This window comes from Phoxinus phoxinus (assembly GCF_949152265.1).
Source record: "Phoxinus phoxinus genome assembly, chromosome: 5".
NCBI lineage: Eukaryota > Metazoa > Chordata > Actinopteri > Cypriniformes > Leuciscidae > Phoxinus > Phoxinus phoxinus.
In genome coordinates, this window is record NC_136880.1 from 19,832,536 (window position 1) to 19,852,152 (window position 19,617).

General features: G+C 38.8%; 1 protein-coding gene across 1 annotated transcript in view; it reads left to right on the top strand.

The window, feature by feature from the left end:
- The window catches only part of gpr158b (G protein-coupled receptor 158b), a 53,477-nt gene extending 36,068 nt beyond the window's left edge, over window positions 1-17,409 (top strand). Inside the window, exons 6-11 of the mRNA XM_079614231.1 lie at window positions 805-914; window positions 1,290-1,528; window positions 4,228-4,366; window positions 10,935-11,040; window positions 11,153-11,299; window positions 13,339-17,409. Of these exons, the coding sequence (XP_079470357.1) occupies window positions 805-914; window positions 1,290-1,528; window positions 4,228-4,366; window positions 10,935-11,040; window positions 11,153-11,299; window positions 13,339-15,081 (2,484 nt within the window). The 3' untranslated portion in view covers window positions 15,082-17,409. The remainder of the gene's footprint in view (window positions 1-804; window positions 915-1,289; window positions 1,529-4,227; window positions 4,367-10,934; window positions 11,041-11,152; window positions 11,300-13,338) is intronic.
- The last annotated feature ends 2,208 nt before the right edge of the window (window positions 17,410-19,617 follow it).

Below are 19,617 nucleotides of genomic sequence, written 5' to 3' on the forward strand. Positions count from 1 at the left end.
AGCATACAGTACGTCACTCGGATTGAAAAAAGTTTAGGGGAAGCCAGAATGCATATATCCATCGACAGAAACAAACTTTAGCCTCTGTCTACACCCCTAGTCCTGAACTAAACTTTTATTAATTTTTTTAATAAAAAACACATATTTTTCACTGTTATGGACTCTTATTTTGATAATCAGTTTTGTTAGGTTTAGTTCTTGTTTCCTGCGTTTCTGATTATATCCTTGTTTGTTTCTATAGTTACCAATTATTCCCAACAGTGTCTTGTCTGGTTCTCCCGGTTATCGTGCTTAATTTACCTGTGTAGTTTGCTATTGATTCTCCTGAGTGTTCTCCTGTGTTATTCTCTGTGTTCATTAAAGACCACACTCCGTTACAATATTTTACAATATAATTTGAACTCTAAAATGGCTAGAAAATCAAAGCCATGACTAGCCAAGTTGTGTTCCATATTTTATAAAAGGTTTTAAAAAACGGTTTCCATGGTAATGCAATATCAAATTTCAAAACGGTTTAAGTTTTTTAAATGATGCCTAATTCATGAAGATTCCTAAAATATGTCATAAGAAAAAGGGCAATAATATATATTTTCTTATTTCTTTCTTTTGATATAACTGAGACATAGTCTTAATAGATTTCATCAGATTAAGCCAGCTACCTTATCTTTTCTGAAGAGCATCAGTGAAATTCTGATATCTTCTTCACATAATTACAGCCACAATATGTGAAGAAATAAATGCAAAAAAAAAGCACCCAGTGATTCATGAATTTCATTACTCCCTATTTTTATCTTGTCTCATCAGGTTATGATACATTATTTTAATCCAAGTGTTATCCGGTGTATTCTCCTGAGATGGGTCCGTTTGCTCGGTTTTGCCATCGTTTATGGAACAGTGATTCTCAAATTGTACAGGTAAAAAAAAATGCTTCCAACTTCACTATAAGAAACTGAATGATCAGAGATAATAGTTTCAAAGTAAAATTATATAGAAATATTGGGTTTTTGAATTGAATATAAATGTAATAAATTAACAATCACATATACGTTAACTTTAGGTAGATAACAGAATTTCAATTTAGTTAAAATTACTCAACTTTTATACTAAAAATATTTATACTTAGTGGCTGAACAGAAGAGGGAAAGGATCAGTAAACAATGAAGCACACAAAATAATATTTTACTGTAAACGTAGATATTATCTGTTTAACAATGCTCTTGCTGAAATCTACATGAGTGTTGCTTTAATTGATCTTATGTTTGTGTCTTGTCCTTCCTTTTCATACCAAGGGTTTTAAAAGTGTTCCTGTCACGCACTGCCCAGAGGATCCCGTATATGACCAGCTGGAGGGTTCTGCGTCTGCTTGCTGTGATTTTGCTGGTGGTTGTGTGGTTCCTAGTGGCCTGGACCTCAGCCGTATGCCAGAACCACGACACCCATCACGCCCTCATTGACATCGGTGTCACCCCAGAGGGCCTTCAGTTCAGCATGTGTCGATTGGACAGCTGGGACTACATGATGGCTGCTGGTCAGTTCTTATTCTTATATTAATTCTACTTGAACCAGTATCACAGAGCAAAATTCATACAGCAGCCCAAAAATGTAAACTGATTTCCATTGTGACCAACGCAATCTACCAAGAGATAACCAAATTAAAAATAATGTGGCTTGGCAAACAGTATGTTCGGGTAACAGATAACTGTGTCCACTCATTTTTATTGTTAATTGTTCACTGCATGTCTTTATTAAATCATGACAGTAGTTTTTTGTTTTTTTTACGCCAAAAGAGGATTTGTGCTGGCACAAACATTTAGTAGATCTGGCCCTCAAACCATGACATTTTTTATTAATATCATTAAATGAGATGGAGATATTAAATATATTCTTCAGTTGTGCTACCAACAGACTCAGACAAGGGAAAATGAGGTAAGAATGGCAAACTCTCAGGGTTACGAATGCAGCTTTGACAGAAGAGATGTGAGAAGTATAATCTGATCATTTGAGTGTGGCCAGACAGTATTTAAGGCGTAAGGGTGTGAGACGTGGCCAGTGATGCAGAGACAGTTCTCTTTGACAGCTCGAGTACCTTCTGCTTACAGCATGAAGCATAGGAGGAACTGGAAACTGCCCTCAAAACTCATTAAATCTTTTCATGCACACGCACAAAGACATCCTGGCTTGTATCTTCAATGTACAAGATTTGAATGGAGAAAATAAAAAGATGCAGGCTATATTTATTGTACTTTTTTGTCCTTCTTGAAGATACGTCTCCTTTTGTTAGGCAAAAACATTTTAAATTTTGAATTAACTATATTACCTTAGCACAGTGTTATAATAGTTAACTAAAGCATACAAACATTTTCGTTACTTGAAATACAATTAAGGTTAACTTAAATATAATAAGGGTGGGTAGCATAAGAGGGTAGAAGTACAAGTTCTAGCTGAGTCAGGAGGCCCTTCTGTGTGGAGTTTGCATCTTCTTCCTGTGTTGCTGTGGGCTCCGTTTTCCCCCAGATGCTGCGTCTGGTATTGACGCTATGGGGAATGCCATCAGCGTGACCGGTGTCTGAGGCACGTGTAAACAAAAGCCAAAATTCATTGGCGGACGAAAGTCCATGACGTCACACGCACACATGAGTATAAAAGGACACATGAGTTACACGTCATCAACTCTTTTGTCTGAAGGAGACACGCAGGCTGGCCCAGGGTGTGGCAATGAGACACAGCATCTCATTCCCCTTCTCAGGGAACCAGGTTGAATACACAACCTAAGACGTTCCCTTTCAAAATGGAACTTCGACGCTGCATTTGGCATTGATATGGGGAACCATTACTGACTACGCCATGCTGAGTGAAGACCTGCCTCACTAGGCTTTGAATAAGCACAAACATAGTGGGCATAGCATAAATTGACTAATTGAGTCTGACTCAATAAATTGACATAAATTGAGTCAGAAGCGTGACAACCCCATGGGCACAACCCATGTGACATTTATCTCAGCTGCTTATCATTTAGTTCATTATCTCTGTTTATTGAAGTTCCTCTGTTCGTATCACTCATTGTCCGGTATTGTTTGTGCACAAATGGATTATGCAGCTTATGCAAATTCGCTGCCCTAGCCCGAGAAGAACTTCCTCCAATGAACTTTGCCCTTCAATTCGGTCCGTTTACTTTAAAGACTGCCCTCGATGATGAGACTTCAAAGCTTCTGGATCGGGGCTAACTACTACCATCCAGTAGACTTCCCAGACACCACAGAACTTGATTGAAAGGCCATCATCCCTTGTTTGGAGAGCGTCTACCCTTGATCCAGACCGCAGCCAGACCCAGAGCCCAGCCCACCACCATCCCTAACCATGGAGAGGACAACGCCAGAGCCCCCTGCAGATGGAGAGCTTCTGCCCGCCGCAAACCCTGAGCCTGTGACGACATCGCCTAATAACGCCCGAAGTCCCAACAAAAGTCTGACCGGGGTGTGAGCTGGCAAACATTGTCCCAGTAGGAGTCCTGGTGGAGCTCGACACTGAGGACTGGCTGATCAATTGGGAATCTGAAGGGTTGCTTCCCACCGCTTCCCACCGCTTCCCACCCTGAAATTTCATCATTAGAATCATCAGCATCGCTCAGCAAGAACACCAAATTACCACTACTGATCCTGTCAAAATTACCTCTGTCACCATCACTGCAAAGCTCAGCCAGTCCTCCAGCCCCGCCTCTGCTGGATACCTGCAGCCCTTCACCTTCCCCTTCCCGACGTGAAGCCTCAGGTCCTTCTATTACCAGCTCCGCCTGCTCAGTTAGTTTCATTTTCATGGACTTTTTTGTTTGTTTTTTCAGTCACATGTTCTCCTTTGTCTTAGTTTCCCGCCAGTTATTAGTTTCTATGGACCCAGATTAATTATTACAGCTGCTTATCATTTAGTTAATTATCTCTGTCTGTTTAAGTTCCTCTGTTTGTGTCACAAACCTACTGCATACTTAAAATGGGGAAAAATAATATCAACTTCATTCAAATACTAAACCATATTTAGTTTTTTGTTGTTGTTTTCAAACGTCATTTTGAAGATGTTCATGCACCATTGACTTGTTACTTTGAGTGATGTGGCAAAAGAGGGAGGGAGGGGAAACCGTGTGAAATCACATCTTTTCAGCTGGCATTCCCATACTTGACGCACTAAATAATTAGTGACGGCACTGTGCTGTGTCTTCCTGTGTTCCTGTTCTAGCGGAGTTCCTGTTCCTGCTGTGGGGCATCTATTTGTGCTATGCTGTAAGGACCGTCCCCTCCGCTTTCCATGAGCCTCGCTACTTGGCAGTCGCCATTTATAATGAACTCCTCATCTCTGCAATATTTCACATCATTAGGTGAGCAATGTGCATTAGTTATGAGTAGCAACAGTAGAAGCATGATTAAGATGACATGCTTTCCATGTTTATTTATGAGACAGGCTGCTTTATGAGCGGAATGTAACACCATACTTGAGGAATAACATGAGAGCTGAAAAGCAAATGAAATACAAACTGATTTTTTAAAAGGTTTTTCATGTGCAAAGAGTTCTATTATACTCTGTATAGCCTCAGTGGCGCAGAAGGCCCATATGCAAAAAATGTTTAATGAGCCCCAAACAACAAATGCAACGAATAAGTGTTTATGCAGTGTATCAGAACAATACCATGACAAACACATTGCTTCACAAACGACATTTATATATCATTGTTTTCATGTGAGTAGCCTGATCAATTCATAATCTCTTGAAAGTAACAGGCCATTTTGCTTCCACCTCGTTGCTAAGAAATGTAATGTAGCATTTCAGTAGTGAAGCTATTTTAGTAATACAAGTCACAGGCAGAGTTGACAACAGGTTTCTGTGCTACTGAAAGCTTGCATATTATGCTTAACAACTTAAGGCTGGAATACACTACACAACTTTTAAAATCTGGACAGAAATAGGCATCTTACCCTTGCTGACTTTGTAACTGGTTACAGAGAAAAACTGGGCATCACACTAAACGACTGAGGATCAATGATTTTTCAAGTCATTTTAAACACAACAAACGCACACGTAAACGTGCTTAGTTTCTAAGAGACGCATGCAAAATGAAGACGCAAGCAACTAGCGTCAACACATCCTGACTGAAACTCGGGGCATTGATTAGCATATTCTGTCATGATATTCTATAAATCGCGTTCCCGGGGGCGGGGTTTATGTAAATTATAGGGTTGGTGATGTCACTAACCCGGGAGAAATGTTGTGTAGTCCCTACCAGCCGTTTGTTGTAGTCCTTAAAAAGCAATTTCTTTAAAAGAAAATATCCTTTGAATTTTGAGTGTTGTAACTTTGCAGATGTTGTTTATGCTCAAACAGCAACATTACACACTAACTAAAGTTAGAAAAGTGAAATCATAATCAAGTCAACCACCCCTTTATGCACTTTTGTTTAGAACAAGACATTTCGATAACACTCTTGTTTTTGATCAGAAATTGAGGAAGCAGGATAGGATTCTGCAAGAGGATGGAATACACACAACAACACAACAATCTAAGAGCAGAGGCTAACTGCTAAATCTAATCAGCCTTGAAATTCAACAAAACACTTCCAAACATATCACCATCTAAAATATATGTTTAATATAACAAGTTAATTTAACAAGTATCGCTTTGTCCGACTCCTTTCCTTCTAGTTGTTTCAGTAAGGCGTTAAAGTGATTCTCTAATCTCTACAGCACACCATTTCATTCCCTCAAGAGTGTCTAAATGTCAGTTACTACACCCACAAGAAATAGATTACCTGTTTTCTTTTTTAGAGAATGACAGTATAATACCCACATCTTATGAAACTCCAACCCACATCCACTTATATTTACCACAGCAGTCTTATGAAAGCTTCTTAAAGGAATGTTCAGTGTATTCAAGACACTAAACACAAGGTCTATTGACGTTATTTGTATTACTAACAGTAATTTAATGTCTTCTACATTTTTAGTAGTGCACTTAGAAGTAAACCAGGCCAACATACCAGAGGGTTTAAAAGCAGAAATGTGAAGCTTGTAGTTTTGTTTTAAGCACTGATATTAATTATTCAGTAAAAACCTGTTCATTATTTGAGCTGTGAAGTTATCTAAAGCTGTCCTTTTTTAGGTTGAAATACTTATACTGTACTGTACAAGAAGTGCAACCATCTATAATTCCTAATAGAGTTTACTCCATGTAAACAGTTTTTTATGGATATAGTTTCTGCAGAGTCTGAGTCTGCTTTTCAGGTCTTGTATTCTGTTGGATTTCTGTTCTCCTCCATTCCCTGCCTGTTTGTTTCCCTGGTTAATTGATTGAGAAGTCTGTTCAGGTGTGTCTAGTTAATTACCTCATTAGCTCTTTTGTTTGCATATGTATTTAAACCTCAGTTTCAGGGTACGTTTACACGTGGCTGGTTATTTTCATAAACGGACATTTCACCCTCTCCGTTTTCAGAAAAGTGTTCATTTACACGAACCCGTGTATATGCCGTCAAGAGCATGCCAAACCTATAGGTGGCAGTGTAACGAGAAGCTCAAGCCCACGTTAGCCAATCAGAATCCCGAAAATATAGGTCGCACTTTTGACGCAGTGCAAGTTCTGTCGCATACTGTGACGTCGCATGCCTAAAACTCAGTTTTTCTCAGTTTACATGCAAATGTGCAAACGGAGTTTTCCAAAATTTCCACTCTGGCCGGAGTTTTTAGAAAGAATCGTTTTCAGAGGAGAATTCTCCGTTTGCGTGTAAACGAGGGGCACAACCGAAGGGAAATGTCAAAATAACCATGTACGTGTAAACGGGGCCTCAGTTAGGCTATTTCCTTGTCCTGTATTGGTTAAACATCTAGGTGTATGTGGTTGTGTCTCCTCCTGGTTATTATGTTGATTCTTACATTAATTAATAACATTTATATATCGCTTTTTTCGGCACTCAAAGCGCTTAAGATAGAAGGGGGGAATCTCCTCAACCAACACCAGAATAAAGATCTGTTTGAGTATTACCTTCGCCGTGCACTTCATTACAGCCAAGACCCGTAACAGAATACAGGACCAAAACAAAGACTCAACAATAGAACTGGATGAGCTTAAAAGATTGGAGGAAGATTATCTCTTCTCCCTCGTCAAAATGGTCGGCTTCTTGAGCGGTATGTAGAGGAGTTTCTGCAGAGTTACCATCTGGTGAGCTGGAGCACTGATACGCTTAAGACCTGTTTTCAGGAGGGACTGGATGACGAATTATATCAATTCCTATCTCCTGGTAAATGCAGGTCTTCTTTGGTTGAATATATTATGTCCCCTGGCTGAATGGTTCAGATTTAGTTATTGAGGAAATGAATAATGACATTCCCTCCTGTCATCCAAGCCCCATCCCAAAAACGTTTGGCACTATAGAAAACCCTGAGCCTGTGTCCAAGCCCTCCACCACACTGACCTTACCATCAGGATCTCCACTCCAGAGTGGTAAAAAATGTTTTCCAGTATGTAAAGTCACAGAGTCCGCTCCAGTGAGTGAAGTTCCCGAGTCCGCTCCAGTGAGTGAAGTTCCCGAGTCCGGTCCAGACGTGATCCTTTCCATATATGTTGCTGCTGCTATGTGTGTCAGGGCCACACACACACATCACTCTGAGCACAGTCCAGTGTTGGGTCCAGCTATTGAGTCCGCCCCAGAGCCCAGTCATGAGCCCGCTCCAGCCCATGAGTCTGCACCGGTGTCTGCTCTCCTACCCCAGAACTTGACCAGGAGTCAGATCCAGCTTGTCACTCAAGCCCCAGAACTAAGCCCAGAGAAGGCAGCACTGTCCTTGATGGCTACTCCTATCCTGCCAGCACCACCCTGGTCATTTCTGTCTCCAGGCCTCCAGGATGCCCACACCACAACATTTTATTGAAAAATAAGTCTACTTCAACAAAGACTTTCTTAACACACTTAAGTACACTTCAAGTGCCTTTTGTTATAATGTCAAGTTAAAAGTTTTGCTTTAAAGTACACTTATTTTGATGTGTGGACTAACGTAGTAAAGTGTATGTGAAGTACTTGTTATTTGGAATTACATTTAAAGTGATATATTTTTAATGTACTAAATTGCAACTTCATCATAATAAATTTGTAAATAATTACAAATATATTTAAATACATGACATACAAGTTTAAATTTTAGTTTACCTTAAATGCTTATAAATCAAAAATAATTATAAAATTACATATAAAAATCTACTTGTGTCCTATTTTAGTGATCAAAAAAGCACTTTTTGCATTTAATTATATAATATATTATATAATATATTTTAAGTAATTGCAGTTATCATGCAATTAAGTGTCCTAAAAGCATTACATAACAAAGAACATTATTTCCGTAATATACTCGCCTCTTAAAAGTATGCTAGTGTACTATTTTCACAAGGGACGTCACATCAGTTTTGGCCATTAGCATGCTAAAGTTACCGGGTTTATTAGTGGCTCTAGACACACATATCTCTAGTTTTTCTGCGACCGTCATTCAGTGTGACACCGAATTGCAAATTTGAAGGGATTTTTTTAACATGAATTGTAGGAGTTTTGTTGAACCATTCCCCCTAAAAACGACTGAAAGTTGTCTGGGCCCCAATTAGAATGTAAAGTTTTAGTCACATCAGCAGAACTTTGCACTAAACTTGTAAAAAGAAGGTGAAGACAGCTGGCCTCAGCTAAACGACAAGCATCGTGAATACAGCACTGATAAGCCACTTGAGAGAAGGCTCATAAAATATGTCTGCTGCAGACAGCTCACGCATAAAACTACTAAGGCTTAAAATAAACCCATTCACCCTGTTCCTGACTCTCTGCCATCTTTCAGAATGCTCTGTTGCTCCTTAATTTCACTCTCTTTGACCACACTTTCCTCGAGCTGTGGTTCTCAACTAGTAGGTCACAACCCAAAAATAGATCACATGTTGTGTTCAGGTGATGTCAGAATGAATGTATATGGGTTGAGTGCATAGAAACACCATCATGAAGTCGTAATTACCAGTTCCTTAATCTCTAATGTGCCCATCAAGTGGAAATGTTGTAATTACGAGATCCGAACACATGAATGAACGGGTAAAGTCATATTTAAGAATGGGAAACTTAGAATTCTAGATGGTACACTAGTGGCATTGGAATGGCCGTGTTGATTTAAAAAATAGCAGAAACACTTATCTATAATCTATATAGAGATCAGTGAGTGAAAAGCAATTTTGTAGTGAATTATAATGAATTATTTTTGCAAGTGAATCACTCAACTTTTAAGGCTTGCATTATGTAAGACATTTAATTTTGAGACCATGAATAAATAACTTATAGGAATTCATAATTATTTTGAATTCAAGTGTAATTATTGTGTGATTTATAACGAATACCTGACTCATTGAATAAAGTTTTAACTTTTTGAGCATTTGAAATAAAGAAGTATTGACAAAATCAAATTGGTATTCTTTATAATAAAATGTAATTGTGAATGTTGATGCTATAATTCAGTTTGTAGTCTTTTTGTATTCCAAGTAAGATTACCATTGAAGCGTCCCAGCAAATTCTGCTCAATGAACTGATTTGAGGAAACAAGACTTGTACGACCAACTGCATTTCCCCTTTTTCTCTGTGACAGCATGAGAATGATAAAAATACACAGATAAAGCATCAATCACCCACGCTTTGCTTTCGATTTGGTTTCGTTATACAGATAAAATGCTTCTTGCTTTGATAAGAAGTTAAAAAGAAAGAAGGGAATTTGCAATTTGAAAGCACAGCAGGGATAATAATAATTTCTTGAAACTATGAACTTTCCTGGAGAACTTGAACTTGGGTCTCCTAGGGCCACAGTCAACAGGGAAACAATGCTAAAAAACAATGCTAAATGCAAATCTAAAATATACATGTGAACAGTTACAACAGAAAAATGTATAAACTCAACAATGTTTAAAAATCTATATGCACTGTGCATTTCTCATATTCAGCATCTTCACTTGTCGAACAAAATATGCTTTTGCATTGAATTATTAGCTGCCAACAGCATAAAGCCATCAATAAACACTGCATTGATATGTTAATGTGCTAATTGACTGTGCACTTCTCATGCTCAGTACCTTAATAACATATTTGGCTCAGTGTTTGTTGTTTTATGCATTAGTCTGTTAAAATGTGTATCCATGTACAAAAATGTCAATATCCAGCATATTAATAATATTGCATATTTTTGGGTCTATGCAGCTAATGTAAATGTTTTTTTTTTAGGATATTTTTTGTTTACATTTGTACAATAAACAATTTTGGTAGAGCGTTGGGCTGCCTCTTAAAGCATGTGTAATCTGGGTCCTGAAGCAAAACGAGTCAAAACCTTTGCACTACTTGCAGAGTAAAAATACACTGCCATTATTTATGATGGAGGTATCATAGTGCCTAGCCATTTTAATAGAATATGTTTCTCCTCATTCTCATTCTTTGGCGATGTCTGCAACTCCTGCTGGTTCTAGCAGATAAGCTCTGTTTGTCTGAAAAGTGGTGATGCGCTGTTTTGATGCTTTGCCAAAGCAGACCTTGAAAGGCGGTGTGATTAATGAGCCTGAATTTCATTACTCTTTGCGTAATGGAGGAGCGGTGACCTCCATTACCCCTACTACAACATCACCAGGATACTTAACCCTGTTGACTAAACAGCGTTTAAATAAACAGAACAAACCCTTAGATGTCACGCCACATCCAATTACATTTGCCCTCATTATGCTGTTTGAAGCTCTATTTTGTGATATTTGCTCCAGATCCTAAAATGTTTCTCCATCATTTAGCTTTAATCAGGGGAACAAAGTCAGGGGAACAACCTAGGTATGTTTGGAGTTGAAGTGAAAGTCAAGAAATGTCAAAAATAATTTGTGGCACCTTTAACAAGCATTGGTCTCATCTACAGGTTCTCTCTTGGCACTGGGCTGCATCCAGACTGGATGCTAATATTATTTTTCGTCCATACGCACCTGACAGTGACAGTTACTCTGGGATTACTTCTCATTCCAAAGGTGATTATCATCCTTGTCCTTAAATCTATAAAATATAGAATCGAAATATATTGAACAGTTATGGTTCTGTTTTTAATGAAATATTAATTGAATGTTTCATCCTTCACTGCAGTTTTTGTTCACTGGAACTCATACCCGGGAGGATATAGCCACAGAGGCTTATGAAGAAGAGCTGGATATGGGTCACTCGGGCTCCTGCCTGAACAGCAGCATAACATCAGCCTGGAGTGAGCACAGTCTGGACCCTGAAGACATTAGGGTAAGACCTCTTTACTGGCCCTTGATAATTTACACACACACACACACATATTGGGTTTCCATGCTTTATGGGAACTTTCTAATGTGGTTGGAGCCGATAGTGTCGCGATCAATGCCCTGACGCACAGCGTAGTTCGAATGCCAGCTCTTGGCCCTTTCCAACCCTGTTTTCCTCTTCACTTCCTGTCCACTTTCTACTATACTATCTAATAAAGGCAAAAATACCCAAATTATATCTTAAGAAAAGCATCTTTTTCACTTAAAGGGATAGTTCACATAAAATGCTTAATTATCCCATGATTTACTTACCCTCAAGCCATTCTAGGTGAATATGACTATCTTCTTTCAGATGAACACAGTTGGAGTTATATAAAAAAATATCATTGCTCTATCAAGCTTTATAATGGTAGTAAATGGCGGTCCTGATTTTGAAGTCCAAAAAAGTGCATCCATCTATCATAAAAGTAATCCATAGGGGGACTCCAGGGGTTTAGTTAAAGGGTTAGTCCTCTGTAGTCACTTGGACAATTTTAACAATGTTTTTACTAACTTTTCTGGACCGGCAGAATGAAATTGCCTAGAAGCCTCAGATTTCAGCAAAAATATCTTAATTTGTATTCCGAAGATAAACGAAAGTCTTACGGGGTTGGAACAACATGAGGGTGAGTAATTACTGACAGAATTTTTGGGTGAACTACCCTTTAAGTAGCCTTTCAAGCCAGACCTACATCAAGATGTTAGGTCTGGCAACTCACTATTGAGATGGCTCAATCCGAGGGGCGGGATAAACGATTGTCTTTCAAATTCCCTCTGCACGCAATAGGATAGCGCTAAAACCAACCAGAGCAACGAAGAAGGTGACGTAGTCAGAGCGGCAAAGATCCGGTCCAGCAAAACTCCGAACACTTCTTCCTTTTTTAAGAATGACTTAAGTGCCGTTCTTTGCTCTTTTCTCAAAGAAAAACTTAACTCCAAGTCCTCCAGAATCGCGGCCAAAGCCGATTCAAAAGGCCGCTGTTCGCCAGCAGCAGCAGCCATTCTTAGTTTTCAAGTGGCAGGGAACCGTCGCAACTCTGTCGTCATTATGTTAAGCCCGCCCTGCCTACTTTATACACGATGTGATTGGTATTTAGGTTTTTCCAGCTCGAAAGTCAACGGAGAGTTGCTAGACTACCCTGGCTGCGAAATAAATTTTGCTGCCGCTAGGGTGCATCTAGATTTCTAGGCTACCCTTTAAGACCTTCTGAAGCAAAAATGTCCATATTTAAAACTTTATAGACTAAAAGAACTAGCTTCCGGCAGATGGCCTACGCAAGTCGACTTACTCCAAAAGAGCAACCCCTGACGCGATGTATGAAGTAGGATGTAGGAGTAGCGTAAGCTTTGACACCTCTCGCGGTTCAAACAAATAGGGCAGGGCAATAAACTCAAGCTCCTCTTCTCTTATATAAAAATCCTCTGTGATTTCTCTTTAAAAATTCTAATTTTAAACTTCTAATTTGTGACCGTGTTTTGTTTTACTCTATCCTCTGCGCTTCTGCGTTCTTCAATATGTCATGCGCCAGGTCAGGGTTACTCTTTCGCCATAAATAGATGCGTACGGCCGTCTGTCGGGACTCGGGAGCTAGTCATTTTAGTTTTAAAGTTTTAAATATGGATATTTTTCTTACACAAATGCATTAGTTCTTCGCTTTCAGAAGACATTTTTAAACCCCCTGGAGCCGTGTGGAGTACTTTTATGATGGATGGATGCACTTTATTGTTTTGTTTTTTAAATCTTGTCCTCCAATCACTGCCATTATAAAGCTTGTAAGAGCCAATCAATTTTGTTATATATCTCCGATTGTATTCGTCCGAAAGAAGAAAGTCATATAAAACTAGGATGGCTTTAGGGTGAATAAATCATGGGGTAATTTTCATTTTTGGGTGAACTATCCCTTTAATACATATTTTAATTAAGTTGTTATTCTACACGTGTCACGAGTATGAAAATCTTGATTATGTAAGTTATTTTGTGTGTGTGTTCTTTGCCTTTGTCAGGAGGAGCTCAAGAAACTCTATTCCCAACTTGAGATCTATAAAAGAAAGAAGATGCTGGCCAATAACCCTCACTTACAGAAAAAACGCAGTTCCAAGAGGGGACTTGGACGGACACTTATGCGCCGTATCACAGAAATACCTGAGACGGTGAGTCGCCAGTACAGCCGAGAAGATCGAGATGGAAGTGACCATGGGAGTAACAGAAGCACTCTGAGGAGAAACCCCTTTGACCCGTCTCACTCTGGGAAGTCAAGGGAAGAATCTCTGAAGAGAAAGATGTTCTCACTGAAGAGATCTCATAGCTATGACCATACACATGACCAAGGTGGGGAAACCAATGGGGTGCCTGAAGATAAAATGGAGAACTCTACTACTGAGGCTTCTCTGCTTGACACCTTGATGGGCCGGAGGTCCAACAAGAAGAACCATGAGGTCCCAAAGGTTGAGTTAGCTGAATCTACTGAGTCAGTGCCCTTAGTGTGCAAGTCTGCCAGTGCACATAATTTAGCACCAGAAAAAAAGTCTGCACATCTTCGGACCTCTATGTTACAGAAGTCACTGTCTGTCATTACTAGCGCCAAAGAAAGGACACTGGGCATTGCGGGTAAGACTCAAAGTGTGGAAGATGCCAGTAAAAAGGGTCTTCAAGCAAGGGATAGCACAACGCTTTCAGAAGTCAATGAATCCTCTGAGTGTTTTCCAAAAATGATCATCAGCCAGTCGGTTGAGTACACCAAAACGCCTAGTAAGATGGGCATCATGAAGCAGCAGGTGAGCGGCAGTCAGCCCTCCATTTGTTCTGAACCAGGGAAGAGCAAGGACCTGTACGACCTCTCTGAGGTGTGCCCTTGGGAAGTGGAGGAGTTACCCACTCCATCGGAGGGGAGGGCCCAAAAGCATGTTTCCATTGCCCCCACTGAAACCACCACGATCCATGGGAGCAGTGCAAAAACTGGACACAAGTCCCAACACAAACAAAAAGGGTTGGGCCAATCTCCGTCAAATCGCCGTCGCTCCAGAGATAAGACTGGGGACAGGGATGAAGGGAGGAAACCTAAATCCCCTCTCAACCTCACTGCCCACAAAGACGCTAGTCCATGGAACTTCGAGGATCCGTCTGTCCAACAAATGGAGCCTGTAGGACTGTCCCCTGAGAGAACAAGACGCAAGAAAAGTGTCACACCCACAGATGGAAAGCCCAGGATGGTCCTCTCAGATATCTCAAAGTCCACAGGAAGCCTTTTGCAGCCTCCAGCTCTCATGGTGGATATCTGCCCTTGGGATTATGATCCCCCTCTATCCCCTAACAAGGACAAGACTTCCAGCCCCACACACCATTCAAAGAGAAGAGATTCTTGCTCGAAAAGAAAAGGATCCTGCTCTTCCAAAGAGAAAGCTAAGGATAAAGAGGATGATAAACGAATGTCCAAGAGTAAGGAGCGGAGAAGCTCCTCAAGCAAACCCTCTGAGAAACGACGCACAAGCCAATCATCGGAGGGAGACCAAGCTGCCATGGTGGCATCTGGCAGGAGAAGGAGCTCTACTAGAGACACCGCCATCAGCAGCAGTAAACGTCCTGACGTTTGCCCCTGGGAGACAGAGCCATTGCCAAGTGTTACCTCAAATGAAAAACACACTCCAACAACTGAGAACCACACAACACAAACACCGTCCTCTTACCTCAACATGGCTGAAGTTTGTCCATGGGACTTTGATGAGAAGTTGTCCGGGAAGAGTGCCTGACACAATACTCACAAAACTAGACCACTCGAGTAGGATTTCTGAGATGGCAGATTCCATATTTGAAAGGCCTGTTCACACCAAGAAAGTTAACTGTAACAATAATTGGCTTCCACACCAACACCTAATGATAACATACTGTATACTATAAGCGAGTGCTCCAATTATGTCGTCTGATGCTTTAAATGCTCAAGCTCCTTAAAGTCGGGTGGATTCTGACAATTTTTTATCGTTCATCATCCGAGAAACAAAATTGTTCTTAAAGTGATTCCAATGATATCATTCCTCTGTCGTATAGCTGTGGTGTGGTCTTTGATATTCTTATAGAATTTGAACAATGATTCAAACTTTTATAGTTATCGTTGTAGTTATTGTTCTTGGTGTGCACGGGCCTTTAGCCTTATGTTTGCACTTATTTACTTAAAGTTTTCAGTATATTTGCATACATACCAAGTAAAACACTTTCTCAGAAGTTTTCAATGCTTGTTAATGTAAAATGTAAAATTTCATCTTCAAATTTTTTTTATTTGCAAATGGTTTTCAATTAAAAATTAAACTACAGTGCCTTGCAAACGTGTTCAAACCCGTTTCAAGCTTGATATTTTTATGTATTCATTTATATCAATAATCTTTATGTGACATTTGTTTCATTCTATTTCAGCCCTTACATATTTATTTATTTTCCGGAAGGACAGTTAAAAAAAAGAAAAGGTGTTTTGTTTTATAATACAATGGATGTAAACAATGGATACACTGTTTGTTCACTTATCAGGAAGTGGAAACTACACTTCTAGACTACCGAGTCACTGCGTAGAAAAGTTCAGACTAAATAATGAATAGTGGTCATATATATGAAAAACTATTTCTTGGTTCTTTATATTCTTTCTAATAATAATAATAAACTACAGGAGTTTTGTAATTCAGCAAGTGACAGAATTAATTTATAGGGTTTGAATACCTTCACAAGGCACAGTCGGAAAGAGTGGGGTAAGATGAGACACCTCCTGTATCTATAGGAAACTGCACAATTTTATGCAGTATATTTTAAGGTATAATAATTGGTATTTAATATTTGGCACACAATCATAACCCCAATTGTCACTCTTTTTACTCCAGTAAATAATTCTCAGGGCAGGCTTATTATTCATCAATTTTGAAGGTCAATGTGTAGTTAATTATTGTATTAGACATCATTGTATAGGCTTTATCATGGTATATCTCCACTGTCATTACCCAGGAAAAAAATGGTTCAAATAACTTAATACAGTTTTGAACTATAGGTATTTGAAACCAACATTTTACCAGAAAACAAGCATTTGTGTAACTGATTTAAAATCTGGCCCTTGCAATGTTCCATGTGGCGACTAGTCCCAGTGTCTACTGCATATCATACATGTTGTTGACTTGGTTAATGTATATCAGTAAATTGGCAAAATATTAACATTGAAATACTTACTACTTTGTGGGGGAAATATATTTGAATGGCCCAATGTTAAAAATGCTCTCATAATATCAATTAATATTAGTTGTCCTGACATATGAAAACTGGCTCGTCTTACCCCATTCTTGCCTATGTTTTAAAATTAGTTGTAAACTACTAAAATATACAAACTATTTATTTACAACTTTTATGAATAACAATATTCACCTAGTGCCCACTTGAAGTGAGAGTGATGGACAATTATAAGATCTGTCTTTTAAAAATGGCCAACAATGTTTTAAACAATCATTTATTTGATCAAATACCCAATGAATGGCAAAGACCAGACAACTGTACACCAGCAGTTTGTTATTTAAATCAGTTGTTTCATCATTCTCTGTAAAGCATTTTCTTCAGTAAACTGCATGAATGCAAGTAAACAAGCTACTTTTTAAATCTATGTTGAATATTGACAGTGAACTACAGTTCAAAGCATTTGTTTGATCATTGCATGGGCACACCTATCTGTTGCATTGTTGTCGGTACAGAATTGTTTTTCCATTTTACAGAAACCTTCTTCTGTTCTGTTGTGATTTGTATCAGTATCAACTATTAAGTGATGTCACCCTATTGGTGATTGTTGCATCAGTGTTTACAAAGTCACATTGGCTCTTGCATGACAGTAAGTAGGTCTGTCTTTTTACTGCACATGAAATTCCTAATCAGCAGGAGTGTTGTGAGTCTATTGAATATCTCAAAGCAAAGAAGATATATTCATAATTTCAGTATTATGCAGTTGTGATGCTCAATAGTGATCCACCCTGGAACATTTCTACTGTAAATATATATTGTGTGCTTCTTTGTGATAGCATGTACATACGATACTTCCTGCAATAAACATATTGTGTTCTGATTTTACTGGTTGGCCTCATGATCCTCATCATACGCTTATATTATGATGCTTTTAGTCATTATATCTCTGCAACCACGAACCTCCCCTGAATGAAACTCTCACCATGTGAAAGAGCGGGGCATAGTTTCAATGATGCACACAGTTTCAATGAACAGCCTAATGTTGCCAATTTGAAATATATTTGTTTGAAATTGGGTCCTATATATATATATATATATATTTTTTTTTTTTTACCATTTTCATTGAGCTGAAAACAGTTTATTTAATAATCATACAGTAGTTTTTAAATCAACATTTTAATGGTTTAATTATGTACTCAAATTTGTTGTTGAAATATAAACATTTAAATAGTGGTTGTATTCACTTTTTTCAATGCAGATTTATTTAAACATACAGTATATTAAATGAGTGGTTGATTATGATTTCACTTTTTTAACTTTAGTTAGTTTATAATGTTGCTGTTTGAGCATGAACAACATCTGCAACGTTAAGACACTCAAAGTTCAAAGCAAGGGAGATATTTTCTTTTACAGAAATCACTTTTTAAAGCTACACAGTGTACTTTTTTAAGTTGATTAAAAAATGTTGATGTGCTCATTAATGTATAATTACTTCTACCAACTAATCAAGTATTCTCGTAAGCGTAAATCTGCCATTTATAATACATACGGGTGAGCTGCTCGAATGGCGGAAGCCATGTTACGCCTCCATCTTGAAAATACATTAGCCAAAGAGGGACATACCTGGAAATTCAAGCTTTGCCTTTCGCGTTTTTACACCCTCTGAGCAGCAGCTCATTTGCATATAAAGGGACAAATTTTTTTGTGCATTTTTGCTCACCTTCAAAAAGTGACCATTTTTACATGCTATAAAAATATTTTGAGCTAAAACTTCACATAATGCCCTTTTCACAAGATGTAAAATAAGTCTCTGATGTCCCCAGATAGGATCCCTTTAAACAATTACAGTAAGACAACAAGTTAAGTAAAAATAGAATGAATATGTAATAGGCCTATAGTGCATTTTTTTTTTGTTCCAACTCTGATTGGTTGATTCCAAGTTTGAATCTTGTCCTTTTTTATATTTAAATTAGTTTACTCCATTTGCAATTGTGTGTGTGCCAAAATAGATTTCTTTCAGCTTCATATTTTGATTCTTAAATTTCTCCATTCCACAGGTGCTGCTGGTTTTGTTTTTGTGCCCATCATTTTGCTCAACTGGTCTTAAAATATATCAGGGGAAATAATTCAAAAAGGATCCATAAAGGATTTTGGATTTCTAGGATCCATAAAAAGCTGTATAATCTCTAATGTGAAAAGTCCAATCAAACGCAGCATTTCTCCATATTTAGCATGTTAGTTGCACTAAGCACCTATTTGAATTAAAGGGGTCATGACATGAGAAACCAAATTTGCCTTGATCTTTTGGTATATAAGAGGTCTTTGTACCATTAAAACGTCCTGCAAGTTTCATAGCTTAAGACGTCCTCCCCATTATAAACGAATCATTTATTTAATCAAGCTCTAAATACAGCTCGTTCTGGATCCATGGTAAGAAGTGACGTCACGGTACGAAGTGACGTACCAGCGTTTGCATATGACCGCCTCCAGCAGAAGACAGTTACGCTTAAAGCGCAAGGCAACTACGCTCATTTCGTATCATCGTCGCACCCGCACGTTGCGCCCCTCAAAAGTGCTCAGTCGACGGACAGCGAGTGGGTCTGTGTACAGGGAAGTTACGATGCCGCAGATGTGCTGTTCCTGGCTGTGGACAAACAACATCTTTGAATACGCTGCGAAAGATCCAGTCGTCAGGGAAAAATGGATGCACTTTATTTTTTGCGGACGTCTCAGTCACGGCAGTGTTAGTTTAAGCGTTTGTTCTGTACATTTGAAGGATGACTGTTTTGAGAACAAATCCCAAAATGATGCTGGCTTTGCCAGAAAACTGTTGCTCAAAGACAAGTCCGTGCCGACTATTCTGGGCTCAACAACGACGACGCAAACTGTAAGTAATGCATTTAAAACTTTAAACTACTTTTTAAATACGCTGAATCCGCAAATGTTCTGGCTGGGGGCGTTAATAATTGATGCATAGGCACTGACTGACCTTAGCAAATCATAACAGTGGGCGTTAACACTGAACTCTTAAAGGGGAAACACCCCCAAAACAGACTGTTTGAATCAGAAGATGAGAAACAGGGTGG